Raw genomic sequence first — 21,688 nt, forward strand, 5'->3', positions numbered from 1 at the left:
TCAATGCCCCAAGGCGCCCGAGAGAACCCACCCCTCGAGGGCACCCTTGAAAGGGGAAGATCCTCTTCCGAGGCTGCTTCGCTGGAAGGAGGCATGGTTCCTGCCAGGCTAGAGAAGCGGGCCTGGGGAGGGTCCAAGCCACAAGGGTGAGGAACCCCAAGGTGCCTTAGGGAAGCCATCCCTTGAGGGCACCCTTGAAAGGGGAAGATCCTCCTCAGAGGCTGCTTCCCTGGAGAGAGGCAGGTTTCCTGCCACGCTAGGGAAGCGGTCCTGGGGAGGGCCTAAACCATAAGGGTGAGGGACCCTAAGGTGCCCTAGGGAAGCCATCCCTTGAGGGCACCCTTGTAAGGGGAAGATCCTCCTCAGAGGCTGCTTCCCTGGAGGGAGGCCAGGATTCTTGCCAGGCTAGGGAAGCTGGCCTGTGGAGGGTCTAAACCACAAGGGTGAGGAACTCCAAGGTGCCCTAGGGAAGCCATCCCTTCAGGGCACCCTTGACAGGGGAAGATTCTCTTCAGAGGCTGCTTCCCTGGAGGGAAGCCAGGGTTCCTGCCAGGCTAGGAAAGCAGGCCTGGGAGGGTCTAAGCCACAAGAGTGATGAACCCCAAGGTACCCAAGGGAAGCAATCCCTTGAGGGCACCCTTGAAAGGGGAAGATCCTCCTCAGAGGCTTCTTCCCTGGAGGAAGGCCAGGGTTCCTGCCAGGCTAGGGAAGAGGGCCGCCTGAGGAGGGTCTAAACCACAAGGGTGAGCAACCCCAAGGTACCCAAGGGAAGCAATCCCTTGAGGGCACCCTTGAAAGGGGGAGATCTGCCTCAGAGGCTGCTTCCCTGGAGGAAGGCAGGGTTCCTGCCAAGCTAGGGAAGAGGGCCTGGGCAGGGCCTAAACCACAAGGGTGAGGCACCCCCAGGTGCCCTAGGGAAGCCATCCCTTAAGGGCACCCTTGAAAGGGGAAGATCCTCCTCAGAGGCTGTTTCCCTTGACGGAGGGCTGGGTTCCTGCCAGGCTAGGAAAGAGGGCCTGTGGAGGGTCTAAACCACAAGGGTGAGCAACCCCAAGGTGCCCTAGTGAAGCCATCCCTTGAGGGCACCCTTGAAAGGGCAAAATACTCCTTAGAGGCTGCTTCCCTGGAGGGAGGCCAGGGTTCCTGCCAGGCTAGGAAAGCAGGTCTGGGTAGGGCTTAAACCACAAGGGTGAGGAACTCCAAGGTGCCCAAGGGATACCATCCCTTGAGGGCACCCTTGAAAGGGGAAGATCCTCTTCAGAGGCTTCTTCCCTGGAGGGAGGAGGGTTCCTGTCAGGCTAAGGAAGCAGGCCTGTGGAGGGTCCAAACCACAAGGGTGAGAAACCCCAAGGTGTCCTAGGGAAGCCATCCCTTGAGGGCACCCTTGAAAGGGGAAAATACTCCTTAGAGGCTTCTTCCCTGGAGGGAGGCCAAGGTTCCTGCCAGGGTAGGGAAGAGGGCCTGGGGAGGGCCTAAACCACAAGGGTGAGGAACCCCAAGGTGGTCAAGGGATGCCATCCCTTGAGGTCGCCCTTGAAAGGGGAAGAACCTCCTCAGAGGCTACTTCCCTGGTGGGAAACCAGGGTTCTTGGTAGGCTAGGGAAGCAGGCTTGGGGAGGGTCTAATCCACAAGGGTGAGGAACCCCCAGGTGCCCTAGGGAAGCCATCCCTTGAGGGCCCCCTAAAAAGGGGAATATACTCCTTAGAGGCTGCTTCCCTGGAGGGAGGGTAGGGCCCCTGCCAGGTGAGGGAAGCGGGCCTGGGGAAGGTATAAACCACAAAGGTGAGGAATGCCTCAAGGTGCCCAAGGGACGCCATCCCTTGAGGGCGCCCTTGAAAGGGGAAGATCCTCCTCAGAGGCTTCTTCCCTGGAGGAGGCAGGGTTCCTGCCAGGCTAGGGAAGTTGGGACTTGGGAGGGTCTAAACCCCAAGGGTGAGGAATGCCAAGGTGCCCTAGGGAAGCCATCACTTGACAGCACACTTGACTGAGGAAGATCCTCTTTACAGGCTTCTTCCCTGGAGGGAGGCAGGGTTCCTGCCAGGCTAGGGAAGCGGGCCTGTGGAGGGCCTGAAAACAAGGGTAAGGGACCCTATTCGCCCTAATGCATTCAGAGTTAGGCAATAAACCTTCCCAGGTTGGTCTCAAACACATGTGAAAAATAAATTACTAAATTCCTTTTAATACGCACAAACGCGTGCACGCCCACTAACATACAGAAAGACTGACAGACACGACACACACACACACACATATATATATATATATATATATATATATATATATATATATATATATATATATATATATATATATATATATATATAATATATATATATATATATATATATATATATATATATATATATATATATATATATATATCATCGCATCACCATGACATTTTCTATATTCACAGACCTTGAAGCTACAAATGTCGTTTAACATCCAAGTAGCTATACCTCGAAATTATGCCGAATTATAATTAAAATAAGTGGTTCGTTACCTGATGGATTCAATCCACTGACAGCAACAACCTCCGACTGCGGTGACGGTACTCTCCCATGTGGGTGTCATATATTCACAATTATCGAGCCACAAATATCTCTTAACATCGAATTCCCTATTCCTTGGAAATAACGTACACCCAAGGGGAATCATAATTAATAAGTGCTTCTGCATCCTGGCTGGGGCAGAAGCACTTAACAATTGTAATTCCTGCGGCCGGGAGGTTATTCCTAAGGTATAGAGAATTCGGCATTAAACGATATTTTTGGCCTAATATTTGTGAATATAACAAATAATGAATCAGTTGAAACAGCATATAAAATGGCATATGATCATATGCCAACACCCGTTGAAAATCCTGATGAGGTTGCAGACTCAAGCTCCAAAGCAATGACTCAAGGTCAACACGACGGAGGAGAAATCACTGGGAATTTCAGGGATGAATGGAGATCTGCAAGGCCATCAGTAAACAAACGGGAAACACTGTTTGAAGGTCAGAGGGGAAAAAATATACAAATTCAAACTGAAACGAACACTCTTAGTTTTAAAATCAAATGGCCACACGGCGAAAGCTACTGGACAGAGAGGCATAATGTCAATGATAGCGAATGGCGAAATTCCAAGGGAATGCGCAACAGAAGAAACTCATGGATTTTTTCAGCATAACAGTTATCAGCTACGAAAAAAAAAAAATAAGGTGGACCAAAGTTAAGAAATGAGATCAGGACACCACATGATCAAGAAAATGAAGATGAGTATATCATGGAGTGATGTAGACAGAATATAGGATTTAATGATATACTCATTCCTTGACAGTAAGAAGGTTTGAAATGTAACAGGAGAAAACCCCACAACGTTGCACTTAACCGCTGTTAGAGGAGTGGAAAGTCAGATGGAGGAAAGAGAATATGAACGGAGGTACAGTAAAGAAATGAAAGAAAAGAAATGGTGGTGGTTGCAGCTAGGGGCCGAAGGGACGCTGTAAATACCCTCAAATTATGTCTACAGTGCACCATGTGAGGTGCACTCATGGCACTAACCCCTACGGGGTGGAATTATATAAGACTCCCTGGTTAAAAGGTCTGGAAAAAGTTGAACATAACTTTTAAAAGTTGCTGCAGTGACATCTAAAGCAAAATGGAAAAATTAAATCATAAAATTCTTATAAGAGAAAATAAAATTACAGAAATACGTACCGAAATTAAATTCTGCACTCACTACCTGCTGAGATGCCTATAGCAGACACCACTTACAACGCATCAAATGCCAGAGATACGGAAAAAAATGAGCAATTATTTTACTGAAGAACTCGTATGGCCTAAGTTTGGGAAAGACCACAGTTTAAAGAACTGTAACTAAGATGACGCAAAATGATTACTTTGCCAAAGTTTACAGACAAAAACAAGGACACGAATAATGCTAGCCGTGCAAAAGAGAAGCGCAAAAAAAAAAAAAAATACAAATGATGCTGGCAGAACAACGATCAGTAAAAAAAAAAAGTAATGCTTCGTCGCAATCGAGTTTTCTGTACAGCGTAAAATCAAGGCCACCGAAAATAGATCCCATGGAACTTTAACCACGGCCCGGTGGTGGCATGTCCTTTATCGTTGCCAGATGCACGATTGTGTCTAATTTTAACCTTGAATAAAACAAAAACTACTAAGGATAAAGGGCTGCATTTTGGTATGTTTGATGACTGAAGGGTGATGATCAACATACCAATTTGTAGGCCGTTAGTCTCAGTAGTTTTTAAGATCTCAGGGGAACGGACAGACAAAGCCGGCGCAATAGTTTTCTTTTACAGAAAACTAAAAATATACAACGGAAATGTTAAATACATATAGGAATAACGAGAAACACAGAAGAATGGAGCCGAGAAGCACCAAAAACAGGAAAGAGAACCTTTAAACAAGTGACACCTGGAAATTCAAAAAAAAAAATAAGTAAAAAATAAGGATACTTGGAGAAAAAAAAAAAAAAACTGGACATAGCAAAAAATCGTTCTGACTCAACGCACTAACTATTCAAAAGCTAAAAAATGAATTAATTGGGCCGCCATAAGGACCAAAACAGGTAAGACACGACGCCTCCAAGAATAAACCTAGATGATGATGGGTGATCAAAACTGGCGCCTCCAGCCCTTTCATTCTCAATAAGTGTTGTATCTCCAACTCTTTAATCCATTCAAGAAACTTTCCCCTTTTTCTGAATTACAAAATGAGGAAGAAGAGTGTAAAAACACGGCTTTAACCCTGTAACGCAGGGAATCTTTCGAGAGTAAGCAAAAGCGGAAGACGGAACAGATTTCCAAAGGACAGCAGTAAAGAAGGAAGTCTTTCAACCGAATTATTTTCGTATTTTATAAAGAAGAAAGTCTTTCAACCGAATCACTTTCGTATTTTGTTAAAAGTGTATCGATTTGCTTCAGCATAAGAGCTGCAGCAGGTTTTCCATGAAAACTGCCAACTACTGACAAGCAAAAAAGGACCCGCCTGATGTACCAAATGGGGACCAATGAAAGGTGATCCAAGAATAAACAAGATAACTGGGGTGATGAAATGTATTTGCGTATGCTGTGTCTATTAAAACTTATCCGTTCAGAAATGCTCGAGTTCTTTACTGCATAAATAGGAGATAAAAGTTCAAAGAAATACCACAAATAAACTATTCACTTTTCCCCCTCACGTGCCACTGCGGAACGTCAGGTTTTTCTCTGTAACTTCGAGAAAGAATGTGACGGGACGAACCCAAAAAAACACACAAAACGCTGAAGCATGATTCAACCACTAGGGGCAGTCGTCTGTCTGTTAATCTGTTCGTTTTAAACACGAAACTATGACACCCTTTTATAATTACTATCTTTCTTGACATCCTAAAAAAACATAATTCAGAATTGGTTTCTTTTTTAGAATGGGGCTTAATTTCAATGATAAAAATAGAAAATTTGGAAAACTAACATTCCTTTTAACATTTATATTCAAACATCGTATTTCCAAAAGATTGCAAAACATTGCAGAATAAAATCTTATACTTCATTATCATTACCTTCAAAAAATAAGCTACAATTACTCTAATCATCAGTCTTGTATACACTTTTTTGTCCCTCACTACTTCGTCTAAAAAATATACTTGGTAATAAAATCCTATCTACATTAGTAGTTTGATAATGCCTCAATAAAAAGCCGTCTAATGCAAGAACTCTTATATTTTACCATTCATCAACACATCCTCACACTTGCTTTGAAATACTTAAACAAATCTGGACATTCCGTAGAACTGAAATATGAGAGAGAGAGAGAGAGAGAGAGAGAGAGAGAGAGAGAGAGAGAGAGAGAGAGAGAGAGAGAGAATCAACCAAACATCTGCTCAACGTGTAAATGGTCTTCAACGAAGTTCCGTCCTCCAGCGAAGTTTCTCCATTCCCACCTTCTTAAAAGTCCCAGTGCTCCGAAATGCATCTGGAATCACGGTTACTCATGCAACGACAAAGACTTCTTTTCTAGGCAAAGCAGTTATGATAGTTCACTATAAATATCTTTGAATGGATGTTTAGTCTAAGAAAAATTTCACTCCTATTTCGACAGTTCCAGTGCCACAGTTAGACCGGTCAAGCATTCATACTATTTAAACTATTCAACGGAGAGAAAACTCCTTCACCTAAGGGTACCAGAACTTACCAAGAGATATATCGATTTAAATTTTGACCGCACTGTATTTTTGGGTAAATTTTGGATGGGGAGATGGGGAAGGGGGCATTGCATCGAAATAAGTTACACTGAGAGCTAATATTCGTACCCCAATACGTGGTCCTCGGTTATTATCAATTTCGAAGCTCAAGAGTTCGATAAAAAATTACAAAAAGGATAAAATAATAAACAAAAGAAATACAAGTCTGCCCTGAAAGCCATGTTATAATGGCTGAAACTATAGTGATTAGAACAACATTTACAACGCGTCTAAATTCAACGGGTGCCCGTTACAAGGAAACTTTCCTCTACAGGATTAGTGACCAAAATGAACTCTACCGGTATTTTCCGGAGAGAAAGATGTTCAAGGATAAATACAAAACAGGACGTACCTTTCTTGCTGTGCCCTCCCCAGCTGCTGGAAAATAAGAGAAAACTACTTAAAAAAAACAGTGTAATTAAAATGAAAATTAAAGTATTACGTTACGATATAAAACAAAAATAATTATATATGAAATATCATGATGTCTGATTATTAAAGTTAGTTTGATTTGTACATACAGTGTGTATCCTACATCAAACTGAATTAGGCCGTTCACTGTTATAACGAAACGTAATTATAACAAAAATAATGCAACTTAATTGATGTAGCTCAAGAACAGAACCTGTAAACAAAAAGTTTAGATGTAATATTCCATTATCAGACTAATAGTAGTTCTCAATCCAATCTGGCAACGAACTGCACCACAAGCAAATTCTAATGGTTTGATCCCTCCACCATGAGAGGTCCTCTCGAAAATAGGATACTGACCTAAAGAACACCAAATGTTAGTCGATAGATCCCTGAACAACAGACGACTGACCAACTCATCAAAATTAGAAACAGAATATGCATAAATGATAAAAGGCAGATACAAAGAGAATGTCAACATATAAAATAAGAGTATAACTATTCAGCTATTCAAAAATTTTCCAAATAATACAAAAAATTAAAACTCAATGAGACCCCTCAGCAAACGCTCCCATTGTTGTTAGTAGATATGTATTCATAAAATATAGCGTTACATCTCGTAGCCACAAGGCTGCAAAAGACATCCGACATATTTATATACAACAACCTATGACATCCCTACATATCAAGAAAATACCCCGTGATGTTTCCCATTACCAATGTACACTGATATCAAAATTTGTCCACTTAACTTAATTTCAACATGAAGGCCACAAAAGGAAAAATCAGAAAAGTTAACTATCAGAAATGTTAACTCCTTTTCTCTAGAAACTCGACGATCTTATTTAAATATTTTAAATAAATCGCACAATAACACAAACGTATACACTGAAAAGCAATGGATACTGAAACATTCAGGTATACACGATTGAATATTTGTTACTAGGAAAAGTTTCTCTTTTAAAACCAAATATTGCACAAATAAACGACCTCTGTCAAATATTTCTGGCACTCTTTGTGAAATATTTCTTTTGAAAAGCGGTTGTGTTGTTGCCTTTGGAAAAAAGACCAGCTCTTGTTTTCTCTATTCTATTATGTGGTCGCAGTTCAATTTTCGATAAAGCATCGCTCCAGTAAAAGAAAAATTGTTTTTCTATACCTACGATACAAAAGTCAACACCTTTTTATTCTTGTATATTATAGTGAGTGTTTATTATAGTGAATAAGAGTTAAAAAATAATAACTGACAGGCAGCCAGAAGAACTAACGTCTTGAAATATCTTACAGACTGTCTGTCACTAAGAGAACCTTGACGTTGAAACCTGACTCGCACCAAAGGAAATCAAGTTTCATACTATTTCCAGGAAGAAGGAGATGGACGGAGAATACTTGAGAGAGAGAGAGAGAGAGAGAGAGAGAGAGAGAGAGAGAGAGAGAGAGAGAGAGAGAGAGAGAGAGATTGAAAATCTGTAAAATTTCCGCTGTGTATCACAACAAAGAGTGAAAAGCCTCGCTCTTTATGTAAATCTAAAAATATTGAAGTCAAAACTATAACGACAGATACTTCGCGTGACAGCTACTGGGCATTTAAGTGGGTTTCCAATATTATATCTATTCCAGTATTACATCTATCCACGATCTCAAATGAATTTGCCCTTGAGATGGAATTACGATTGTTGGTTGTATTTACATACTAACATTTCCTACCTGCGTGTCCATTTTATTACTACTAAGACTGATACAGTGAACGCCAATGCAGCGAGTGAGTAACCTTTGTATTAGGCTTTCGTAATATTTCTAGTTCTTTTTTCTAATACTCAAATTGTGAATTTCCTCGTACATCAAAGACAACGAGGCTTTTTCGGTTTTCATCCTAACTGAAAAGGCCGTAGAATGTAATGCCCTCTTCAGAGGTATATTTTTAAAAAACACACTCTCATTATGTTTTCATTCTGGGTAACGTCACATGAATGATTGCTACACTAAATTCAATCGCTTTTCTTCACTAACATCAGGCACAAATTAGAGGATGTTGTTTTTTGTTAATTCAACTGAACGTGGAATAAATAATGAACTATCTTTTTATTCTAAGTAAGTCGTGAAATTAAATTTTCGCCACCGTTTACCCATCAGATCGGCAATGAAATCAGTGACGGATACGGTAAGCATCGTAAACATCGCGAAGCTACTCCAAGAAAAACAGTACACTGATAATTTACAGTTGCTTTTTGTGGTTTCAGGACTTTTACGTCTCTTATGGGAATCACTATATCACTGCAGTAATATTCTTCGCTCGCGCATTACTTTTGTGCGCGAAAACTTTAAAGGACGATGATGACTCTTATTTAATATATATATTCAAACTGGATGGTATCTAATGGAGCATTTATTCAGATATATTGATAATGTGGACTGTTTGTCCAAGAAAGCTTGTAACTTTTTCTGAATAAATACTCCACTAAAATACCATCCAGTTTGAATAGGTCCTTTTAGTAATTCTACTAATACAAAGAACAATTGTGTATGTGATAAAGTCAATATAATATAATATATATATATATATATTTTTTTTTACCAAATATATATAACTATATATATATATATATATAACTATATATATATATATATATATACATACTCTTGTAAAACTCCGTCTATAAAGCATCAAATCCTTCCGAAGAAGTCAAAAGTTTCTTGATATATAACTTCTTCGCCTTCCGTAATATATTCATATATAGCATCTATATATATATATATATATATATATATATATATATATATATATATATATATATATATATATATATATATAATATATATATATATATTACTGCTGAAATGTTATATAACGCAAAGAAAAAAAACTTTCTTCGACAATTTGTTGTTTTTAGAATTTTATTGCAAGAGTATTCTTATTCATGATTGTTTATAGAATTTTAAAGGAAACAAAAATGTAACAAACTATTCTTTTATTCTGTATAAAAGGCCAGTATAAGCTTCAAAAGAACAAATCTTTATCATTAATACAACGAAGTTCCAGATTTGTCATCTCGCAAACACGAATTCACAAAATTTAGTAGATGGATTTGTTCATCACCGAGAAACATCAACTACCATTCTTCTAATGCTAATATTAATAAGCTCCATATTTTAATTTTTTTTTTACCATTATCAACTAGATAACGAATACCAACACCTTTAACTAACTGGCCTATTTTCCGTACAGCTTCTTGCATTAAAAATTGCATCTTTCATGCATCGGTAACTACACCTATTGAACTGATGCCGTATTGAAAGCGTGAAATACTCACTGGCACTTCCATCTCTTGGCATTAAAACTCCGCTTCGCTTCTAAAGCGGTTTGTTTACTTGGCCTCACATCCGTTCCGACTTCTCGTAAGTCTAAAAGTTTCTTGGAAAATAAGTCTTCTTCTGCCTTCCGCTGTATACATTCAGCGTGAATGCAGTCAACCACACAACGACAAAAATCGACTCTCTCTCTCCGAGCTATGCACTCTCTCTCTCTCTCTCTCTCTCTCTCTCTCTCTCTCTTAATTTAGCTCTCTCTTACAAACTAATAACCGCACTTCGCATTCCCTTCAAAACGGTTGAATGGAACCACATCATTTCATTAACGATTGCAGTAGGACGATACAATGCAGAAATGGTGCATGGCAACTATAACGTATAAAAAGAAAAAAACTCTCTCTCAATCACGGCTCTCCAAGAAATTTAATTATTTACGCGTTCTAAATACTTTTTTCTCTAGCCTAAGACGCTAATACATTATTCATACGATTCTATGAAACGTAATCTTCTATTTAAAGGAAACAAAAATGTGACAAACTATTTAACCTACTTAAAATGTTCTTAGATATAATAAAATCAACCAGTATACGCCTTCAGCTACAATAAATAAATTTATCAAAACTTGAACACTCAACGAAGTTACAAACTTCCTTTCATCCTTACTTATCTTAAGGCAGATCAAATTCTTGTTGAAGTATACATCTTTTTAAGTTGTAGGAGAACGTATGAGGTCATTCAAAATCTATCGTTACATTCCAAATATTTTCGTCGTGGATTATAGTATTTTCATTATACTGTGGATTATAGTCTTTTTAATTATATTGTGGATTACAGTTTTCTTTATTCATTGTAAATATCCGCGGCCAATATCACTGAAGCTAATCGTAATTTGAAGCTCAGGTTGCCCAACAACCATAGCTTACAATGATATCGGCTGTGTACATTTCCCGTCAGCAAAAAAATATAAAAAATAAATGCCAGTTTCCGAAATTTCTTCGGCGCAATCATTTCATCTCCCAACACAAGACCGTACAATGCGTGTTTATCATCAAGCCCACCGAAAATAGATCTCATCTTTCGATGGTCTCCATTTTGTATAATTCTTGCTGCAAGTATGAGCCCCGGACCATGAAACTTTAACTACCGCCCAGGGTGGCATGACCTTATACGGCTAAAATAAAACTACTGAGGCTAGAGGGCTGCAATTTGGTATCTTTGATGATTGGAGGGTGGATGATCAAGATACCAATTTGCAGCCCTCTAGCCTCCAATGAATCTTGAGGGCGGAAACAGAAAATTATTGCCGATGGACAGACAAAGTTTTTCCAGAATAGTTTTCTTTACAGAAAACTAATAAACTGCAATTGCATGCACACCACATTAACTGATAGTCCAACGAAAAGCGAAAGGCTCTGTACAGCGTCTAAAGAGTACAAGCATCCTGAACCATATGCAAGATACTTGGAGTGGTAAGGAAAACAAGACTTTATGCATGTCTTGGGAAAATTTGTTAGTCACTTATTTTGCTAATCACTAACGTAATCACTAACGCAAAACGAAACTTCTTTCGCGCAACAACCACACACGACAAAAATCGCCTTTGATTCACATCCAGAGCTACGCACGGAGTAGCAAAAAACTAAACCAGTTCTGGTATATCTCCCTTGGATGAATTCCTTCAACATCTCAAATTAATTTAGCTCTCTTTATTACAGACTAATAACCGGAATTCCGAGAATTCATTCACCGCGGGATATGAAAACCTGTTATTAAACTGCCAACATGTTTTCAACATGTGGAATAGCTTTCATTCCATGTTAAAGGATTTTTCGTCAGAGATAGCTCCTTGAAAGGCCATTTATAAAATTAAAAGGAGCCATGCGCTTTCATGGACTGTCAGCTAGTCGCTAACAAATACAAATGCATTCGAAAGTAAAAACTTCAATTTCTATTTCACTAGTAACAATACAACACGGCTCTCATATTTCCAATATAGGTCTTATAATGCAAACAATAACGCGGAAAAGGGACCTTTGGAAATGACGGAATAGAATTCTTGACTCATAATCTGAGGATAATTTAATATATCACGATACGATATGGTAATTACAATGTTGTTTTTACCTGGTCTTAATTCACTTAGGTTAATGTAAAAACATGAAAGGACACCAATATACTGATGAGGATATATTTCATGAATACAAACATACATATATAGACATAAATAAATGTTTATACATACATATACTGTTAAATATAATATATAAATATATAAAAATATATATAATTTAAATTAATATATATATAAACTATATATATATATTTAAAAGAAAATAATAATGAAATATTGTCATGCAATATATCCAAGAAATATTTAAAATACGGAGGGTCAGAAATGTTACATTCAAACATCTTGAAAATATAAAGTGACACCAAAAATACAGACAGTAATATCTCAACTCTCAAAATCAATATTCCATTTTAATCATCTAAAACACGTTACCAAATAATTGGGTAAACCTTAAATACTAATATATAAATAATATATATATATATATAAATATATATATAGATCTCATATAATATAATACGTATATATAACATATATAATATATATTTCTATATATATATATATATATATAAATCAACTGGTCTAGAAATATATGAAAAATTTATATATAATATAAACAATTACACATTAATTTAAATGTCCATGATCACAAAAGTTCTAGCGATACGTTATTAAAGCATTTTTGTGAGATTCAATGGAGAACCAGTTGATACCAGCATTACTTTTTGGAGGGACAAAATGGCGTAAAACACTTATTACTTTCTCATTTTAAAACGCATTATTTAAATGTCTTGGGTTTTGGTATATACACTCTTATCTCAACTCTAGACACAAGTCACTGGTACACGAAAACCGATGTGAGTACAGACATTTATTTCTTTCAAACGTAACTGTGTTGATTACTTTAAATTACTATATGATTATTATAATATAGTTCTACTGTATATATATATACACTTTAACTATATATATATATATATAACACATGAAAAAAATAAATATATATATATATATATATATACAACATGTAAAATATATTATATATACATAAATATATATATATATATATGTATAGTCAGAAATTTGTTTTACATGTAACTGTATTAATTACTTATAATATATATATATATATATATATATATATATATATATATATATAGTCATAAATTTGTTTCACATACATATATATATATATATATATATATATATATATATATATATATATATATATATATATATATATATATATAGACGTAATCCACACACAGTTACGTGTAAAAACAAATAAATTTCGACTCACATCGGGGTTCGACACCAATGTGCATTACAAATTTATATTTACTCAAAACCTAAGACCTTCAAGTAACTTCAAAAATGAAAGTAATGACAGTTTTACATTTTCTCCCTAAGTAATATGTATCAACCGGTTCCTTATTCCAATCACCATAAATTATCTCTAGGAACTGAACACTAGTTTAAAATACGCTGAGTCGTTTTATAATTTTCATTACAGTAAGGGCAACCCAAACATCAGTCTCAATTAATTCTCCCTGCCTTTCCCCGCCACCCTCTCCCTCTCCTCAATAATCTCTCTTATTAGGATCTCTCTCTCTCTCTCTCTCTCTCTCTCTCTTCTCATTTATTTCTCATCTCTCCTTCTAATCCCATCTTGGACCACAATCTCAGACATCCAGATCCTCTTTTTATGTATTCACCCCTTCATCATTTATTTCCATCCCTCCTTCAAGGTAAGAAATATACAGAAACAATGGACCACAATCTCAGACTCCAGGAATTCTCCCTTTTCTAAATTTTCTGTCTTTCGAGCAAGGCATTTAATTGCTCTGAAATTAAACTAGGACACAGTTGAGAGAGATTCCAAAGGAAACAGCTGTGGTTGCCTTGCATCCCTCCTCCCGATTCTCGGATTTCCTCGTTTTTATTCAGATTATATCATTTCTGGCTTTACTGATTTTGGGTTTAACCATCATCGACAAAGAGAGAATCAGACCAGGTTTTCATTTCATTGAGATTACCGAGACACACTCTCAGAGCTGCCATTTATTAAATCTTTCCTTTACAAAAAACTGTATCGTTCTTGTTTCATTTAAGAACCGGATCTCATACACAGTACACATATGGGGCGGCTGGAGGGACCGGGGAAATGAGGCGTTTGGGGTGGTCGTGCCTGAGCGCGCGCACAAACGTAAACGAAAATGAGCGAGCGCTGTGAAGCACTTCGTCAAACTCAACGTAGGATCCGCATGCCATAAATCAAAGCCGGACAGATAGGATGCAGCAATTCTGTCGTCCATTTCACACTGTCAAATGAAAGCAATGCCTTTTTGTATTGGCTTATTGTTTACCTTTCATGGCGTGTTTTTCTTCTCTCTTGCTCCTCTTTGTTGGTGATTTTGTCTCTTCCTTCCTCTGTATAGTTCACCTTTACTCTGACATTGTTTCTCCTTTCTTCATATACATTGTTACCTTACTGTTTTGTACTCTGTATTCTCTCCGATTGGCGCCACTTTACTTCAAAAGCGTCTTCAATCTTTCACTTCAAAAGCGTCTTCAATCTTTCATTATTTAATAATTTTTCAATCACTTCACTTCGACTTTGTTTTTATAACTTTCATTATTTAATAATTTTTTTCCTTACAGTAATTTCTTCTCCCTTTTCGACTTGATTAACTCACTGAAATAATATCTTCTAAATCATCATAGTACTGTCGCATGCTCTGATCTTGATTACCATGAGGATCATATGCATGAAACGAAAACAAATATCATTGTTTAGGATTTTAGAAAACCTAGACATATTCTTATGGGTTTCCACAAAGTTGGGTTCTAGAGCATCATTTATTTTTACTTTTTACTGTTGATGGTTGATCTAGATGGTTGGTCTAGCTACTAAAAGAAAAAAAATATTCCAGTAAGCACATGACGATATTCTAGTTGCAGTAGTTTGTCACTACCAAAGGTGAAATGAAGTTGTTTGTTAAGCAGAGCTCTGGAAAGGTTCAACTAGTCGAGCAGTACATAGAACAAGAGGTTGGACTTCAAACAAAACAAACTAATCTTGAATGATACGCGATTAAATTTAAATGAGTAACGGGGTACTTTGCTGATTATAAATATCTGGTCTTCCCTTCCACTCAAAGCTAAAGCAACTAAATGATATATATATATATATATATATATATATATATATATATATATATATATATATATATATATATATATATATATATATATAATATATATATATATATATATATATATATATATATATATATATATATATATATATATATTCTAAGAATGCAAGAAATGTAGATTTTTTGATCGAAGGCTTCCTAAAACTACATAAACGAAGGCATCAATGACGTATACAACAGGCAACTTATCTCACTGCTTCGGAATATAGTCCTGTTCAGGTACCCGCAGCCACCTGGGATCTTTACCAGCTAGACTGAATTGTAAAGAAGCACCGGTCTCCGTTCCCCAAGCAATGGTAGGCTAACTATGATCTGCAGTTATTCTAGACCGCCGCATTCTGCTGCGTCGCACGTCGCGTCGTCACACTACCAATGACAGAAGTTTCATTTCTTCCACAGTTAAATTGGGGACTGACCTTCCTTACAGTAATAATCAGTGTTGCCAATGTTTAATGCAAACGACACTGTGCGTCTAGCATTGCTCTGTTTTTTGTTTACCAGGTTTACTGATAATTAGTTTTCATAACCTGACTTCGTCTTCTCTCTTTTTCAGATATGGGCATTTATTCTTTGAGATTCTTGTTTTGCAAGATAATAGCCTACTGGCCTATTACATGTCAATTTCAGATAATAATAATAATAATAATAATAATAATAATAATAATATGAAGGTAACATACCCTCTTTCAAGCATGTTTTGTTAAAGAGGATGGCAGCATCAGTGGAATTGACTTTATATATATTCTCAATTCTTCTTATTATTTTCTTCTCGTCAGGGCTGATATTTGCTAATAAATGGCCGATGTTCATAGTCTGGATAAGGAACTGGTTTCTTGAATTACAGTTATTAGCAAATATCAGCCGTGACGAGAAGAAAATAAGAAGAAGAATTGAGAAGACTATATACAAAATCAGTTCTAATGATGCTGCCATCCTCTTTAACATATAACAATAATAATAATAATAATAATAATAATAATAATAATAATAATAATAATAATAATAATTATTATTATTATTATTATTATTATTATTATTATTATTATTATTATTATTATTATATTATATGAAGGTAACAGACCCTCTTTCAAAGCAAGTCTCGTTAAAGAGAATGGCAACATCAGTGGAACTGATTTTATATATGGGCTTTTCAATTCTTCTTAAATACTTGCTTCTCATCAGAGATGATATTTGCTAATAACTGGCCGATGTTCATAGTCTGGGTAAGGAAATTTTTTATTGTAGATTAATTTTAATATTATCATGTCATATGAAGTTAAAATTGGAGTGCGGTCACCGAAGAGTTTCTGGGACTCGCAAATCAAATCTGGGGATCTTCGTCGTGTTTCTAAGGGCGCAGTGGAATTCCAACGTTTCCGACCGTATCATCGGTTCATTCTCAAGGAAGGGTGGGCTTGTTCAGGTTGGAATGGGGTAGTTAGCCAGTATTTATAGCATCCCAGGTGCTTCGTGTTGTGAAAGCTGATTTTTCATTGGCTGGTTCAGGGGATTAAGTTCCTGAGCTAGACTGTCTATAAGAGGTAGATGCTCGCACTGATCTTCGTGCGCGGACGTTGGAGACTTGGGGGTTAGTATTGGGAAAGTCACTGCCAGTAGATGGGGGAATCACCTGATTGGTCAGTTCGTTCAGCTCCTGTGCCCGTGGGCGGGGACCTACGTGCCACTGTCAGGAAGAGGGAAGTCTCTTGAGTGGTATTAAGACTAGGTCTCTCCTTTCCGATGTGTAGGGCCTCCAGGAGACGAAAACGGCAGTGGTTTGCTGCCTTATCTATAGTTTCAGTGTTATGAATTGTATCCTTTCGTGTTATTCTTATGTTGTGGGTGTTCTTCACACGGTTATGGATGGCACCATCCAGAGAGTGGCAGGAGATCCTCTTGGAAAATCTCATCGTGGTCATACCATTGTAGGCACCGAGGCATTTCCAGGCAAGGCATTTGTACTGGTAGACCACGTTGGTTCTCTTCAGAGGATCCTGCACCACGGGGACTGGGTTATTTTGCATGATCAGGCCACTGGTCTTTTTGCTTTTGTAATAAATTACCAGTTGAAACTTTTTTCCTGGGTCCGTCAGGGAGACGTTCCTTCTGTGATATTACAAAGGACGCTCTTGTCCTCTTTGTATTTCCTGTAGAACACTCCCTTGTAAAAGAGAGTGACGTCTTCAAGGGCAGTGGGGCGAGGCTCCTGTTGATACCATTTATCAATGGTTCTAAGTATGCATCACGCAATGTCCCGGTTGGCATGTTAATTAAAACCTGGGCAACACACTATAATTCGGTGTGAGTGCCCTTCCAAGAAGAGCAGTGTGAGAGAGCCCTCCTGATGAAGGTGCTGATCGCAGTGCATTTGTACCTCTCTGGGCACTCACTCTCACCGTTCACACACCCGTTCGTGGGTTTCATGTATACTTGCATTACGAAGCACTCCTCTTGTTGCCCGACGAGGACGTCAAGGAAGGGCAGGTGTTCTATTTCTTCCTCCGTGCTGGCACTTATGAAGGTGTCGTCAATATACCAGACACACATCGATGGTTTCTCAATGGTGGCGAATACCCGATGTTCCACAACACCCATGTAGAAATTTGTGAAAAGTACTCCGAGGGGAGAACCCATCGCTACACTATCTTTCTGTATGTGCATATGGCCTCTGTGGGTGGAGAAAAGGGCCTTTTTTGTACAGATCTCAAAGGGTGTCCAGAGGGCATGCTCAGGGATGTTTAATGGGGGCATGGAGTCATCTCTATACACACGGTCCAGAATTATCTGGATTGCTTCATCCAAGGGGACGTTCGTGAAGAGGGACTCCACGTCCATCGAGGTAATAACTCCTCCTGGGGGTGTCGTTCTCAGGTCTTCTATAAACTCAGCAGAAGACTTCAAGCTGTTGTCATCTGGAATGTAAGGAGTCAAAACAGCAACCAGTTTCTTCGCAAGCTGGTACGTAAGGGCAGGGATCTGTCTAATAATGGGGTGTAATGGGTTCCCTGGTTTGTGTGTTTTAACATTCCTGTATATGTAGCCAAGGTCATAGTCCCCTACGATCGGCAGCAAGTGAAGGGCTTTGGTAGCTGCATTGATAGTTTCGATTATCCAAATGGCCTCACATTTGATATCATCTACCGGGTTCTTAGTGATCCTCGAAACATGCCCTCCAGACACTCCTGGAGATCTGTACATACAGAAAGATGGTGTAGTGATGGGTTCTCCCCTCGAAGTACGTTTTCGCAAATTTCTACATGGGTGCTGTGGAATGTCGGGTATTCGTCGCCATCAAGAAACCGTTGATGTATGTCTGGTATATTGACAACACCTTCATAGGTGCCAGCACAGAGAAAGAAACAGAACACCTGTGGCAAGCCTTCCACGACCACAGTAGCCTCAACTTCACCATAGAACATTGTCATGACCATTGCCTACCCTTCCTTGACATCCTTGTCGGGCAACAAGAGGAGCGCTTCATAACACAAGTATACATGAAACCCACAAACCTGGGCATGTGCCAGAACAGTGAGAGTCGAGTCCCCAGAGAGGTATAAGCACCTGATCAGCACCTTCATCAGGAGAGCTCTCTCATACTGCTCTTCTTGGATGGACACCCACACCGAATTGGAGTGTGTTGCCAGGTTTTAATTAACAATGGGTATGCCAACAGGGATATCGCCAGATCCATACGTAGAATCATTGATAAATGGTATCAACAGGAGCCATGCCCCACTGCCCTTGAAAACATCACTCTCTTTTACAAGGGAGTGTTCCATAGGAAATACAAAGAGGACAAGAACACCCTTCGTAATATCACAGAAGGAACGTCTCCCTGACGGACCCAGGAAAAGTTTCAACTGGTAATTTATTACAAAAGAAAAAAGGCCAGTGGCCTGATCATGACCCTCTGAAGAGAGCCAATGTGGTCTACCAGTACAAATGCCCTTTCTGGGAATGTCTCAGCACCTACAATGGTATGACCACAATGAGATTTTCCAAGAGGATCTCCTGCCACTCTCTGGATGGCACCATCCATAACCATGTGAAGAACACCCACAACATAAGAATAACACGAAAGGATACAATCCCTAACACTGGAACTATAGATAAGGCAGCAAACCACTGCCGCCTTCGTCTCCTGGAGGCCCTACACATCAGAAAGGAGAGACCTAGTCTTAACACCACTCAAGAGGCTTTCCTCTTCCCGACAGTGGCACGTAGGGGCCCACCCACGGGCATAGGAGCTGAATGAACTGACCAATCAGATGATTCCCCCTTCTACTGGCAGTGACCTTCCCAATACTAACCCCCAAGTCTCCAACGTCCGCACACGAAGATCAGTGCGAGCATCTACCTCTTATAGTGTCTAGCTCAGGAACTTAATCCCCTGAACCAGCCAATGAAAAATCAGCTTTCACAACATGAAGCATCGGGGATGCTATAAATACTGGCTAACTACCCCATTCCAACCAGAACAACCCCACCCTTCCTTGAGAATGAACTGATGATATGGTCAGAATCGTTGGAATTCCACTACACCCTTAGAAACACGACAAAGAAGATTCCCAGATTTAATTTGCGAGTCCCAGAAATTATTATTATTATTAATCATCCAACTTTCCTTCTTTTACTCTAAATTTGATTCACAGTCTCCTTCATTACTTTACTAGCTGACCAGCCCAGCGCTGCCCAGGAAAACTGAATGACAACCGATAAACTCTCTCTCTCTTTCTCCTCCCTAACACCCCCTCTACTCTCTCTCTCACTTCCTCTCCCTCTCCTCACTCTCTCTCCAACTCTCCCTCACTCTTCCCCTTTTTCTTCTCCCTTACACCCCTTCTACTCTCTCTCTCTCTTTCTCCTCCCTAACACCCCTTCTGTTTTTTTTTCTCTCTCTCACTTTCCTGTCGACTGATTATGAAATTCCTGTTAAAATAGTTACTTCAATTACATTGCCCAGAATTTTTTACATTTTACATTTCGCCCTTTCTCACACCCCATTCCTATCAGGGCTGAACTTGGACTTGAAGAGCACCGGGAGTGTTAGTAGTTATCTCAGCAACCTCAAAAACTATGGATTAGACACTAATACCTGTCATTTTCGGTTATTTTTACATGTCATCCCCTTCCCGCCCCCAACCCACATGGGTGCCACTGATGTCTTACCCCTACAGTATTCTTTTCCAGATAGTAACTCATATGTATACCGAAATGAGGTATGATAAATTCACGGAGTTTATTTAGTTACTAAGTCTACGGGCAGAACCAGCCCCATTTCAGGGAAGCCCTTCCCACCCCCACCCACTTTGCTGCTAGTGATGTCTTACCCCTCCAGTATTCTTTTCCAGTAAGTAAGTCATATGTATACCAAGTTTGGTTGAAACTGCTCAATGAATTTCAGAGTTACGCTGAAACATACACACACACACACATACATACATCTATTTTTATATATATAGACTATTTACTTCGAATTTTCTTCATTACTGTAGAACTTCAGTTAACTTAAACTTGCCTTTAGTCAAATCTACAAGTTTTTCTCGTTTTCCTTTCACTTTTCTGTTTATAAAGACCTTCGCCAATGTTAATTAATCTTTATCTTTCTTCAACTACTCACTTTGAGCTTCTTTCGTTCCATTAAAATCCTCTCTTTTCGCTCTACTTTTTTCTCATTATCCTTTCTCTTACCTTACCACATTCTGTCTTATCATTCTTTATTCCGTAATTCTTTCTTTTTCTCTGTCTTTCGTTTCCCGTTTTTACTCTGCCTTTTTTCTCTTCTCCAATTTCCTATCAGTTCTTATCAATCTTTACTATTCCCTTACCGATTCTTGTCTTATGTTCCTTCATTCGTTCACCTTCCCAATCAGCTTCCAGACCCTTCTTTCATTTTTGTTCTTGTGCTTTTGTGTTTTGCTTTCCCCTTTCTATTCAATCTTTTACCTCAGTAAGTCTTAAATTTTGGCATTAATCTTCCTTAACTTCTATCTATCACCATAATCTTCGTAATACTTTTTTAAAACAATTACAATCAATTTCATGTTTTCACCTTATTTTTCCTTTTTTTTTTGGGGGGGGGAAGGATGACCGTTAATCAAATATGTATAAAAGATACAAATTCATATATTTAAATATATGTGTATGTCTCCTTTTCAATATAAGAGAAAATATATTAGGAAAGAAACCCTGCAAAAACCACAGTGCTTCCAAAAATCATTCAGATTTTTGGTGATATACAAAGGCTCCAACATTATGTAGCCTTTTACTTACACACTGATTAATATCACAGGAATGCAAATAAATACCGAGAATTTCCAGGTCTAGGTATTTCTTCGCTAAAAAAAAATTATTCCAAAAACTAATGATCTTTTATTCAAACGAAACAAAACTCATCAAACGCTTTATTCAGTTACACCAATTGACCCTGAATGTTACTCTGGGTAC

The 21,688-nt window shown here is 38.5% G+C and overlaps 1 protein-coding gene across 1 annotated transcript; it reads right to left on the reverse strand.

The window, feature by feature from the left end:
• Positions 1-17,530: 17,530 nt before the first annotated feature.
• Positions 17,531-18,439, reverse strand: LOC136833856 (uncharacterized). Its single transcript, XM_067096158.1, has one exon. It carries the CDS (start codon positions 18,437-18,439, stop codon positions 17,531-17,533), a length of 909 nt encoding a protein of 302 aa, XP_066952259.1.
• Between the last annotated feature and the right edge of the window lie 3,249 nt (positions 18,440-21,688).

This window comes from Macrobrachium rosenbergii, chromosome 52 (genome assembly GCF_040412425.1).
Source record: "Macrobrachium rosenbergii isolate ZJJX-2024 chromosome 52, ASM4041242v1, whole genome shotgun sequence".
NCBI lineage: Eukaryota > Metazoa > Arthropoda > Malacostraca > Decapoda > Palaemonidae > Macrobrachium > Macrobrachium rosenbergii.

Bases quoted from the DNA above. Each gene is read 5' to 3' on its own strand.
- LOC136833856 (XM_067096158.1), bottom strand. From the start codon at position 18,439: ATGTACAGATCTCCAGGAGTGTCTGGAGGGCATGTTTCGAGGATCACT.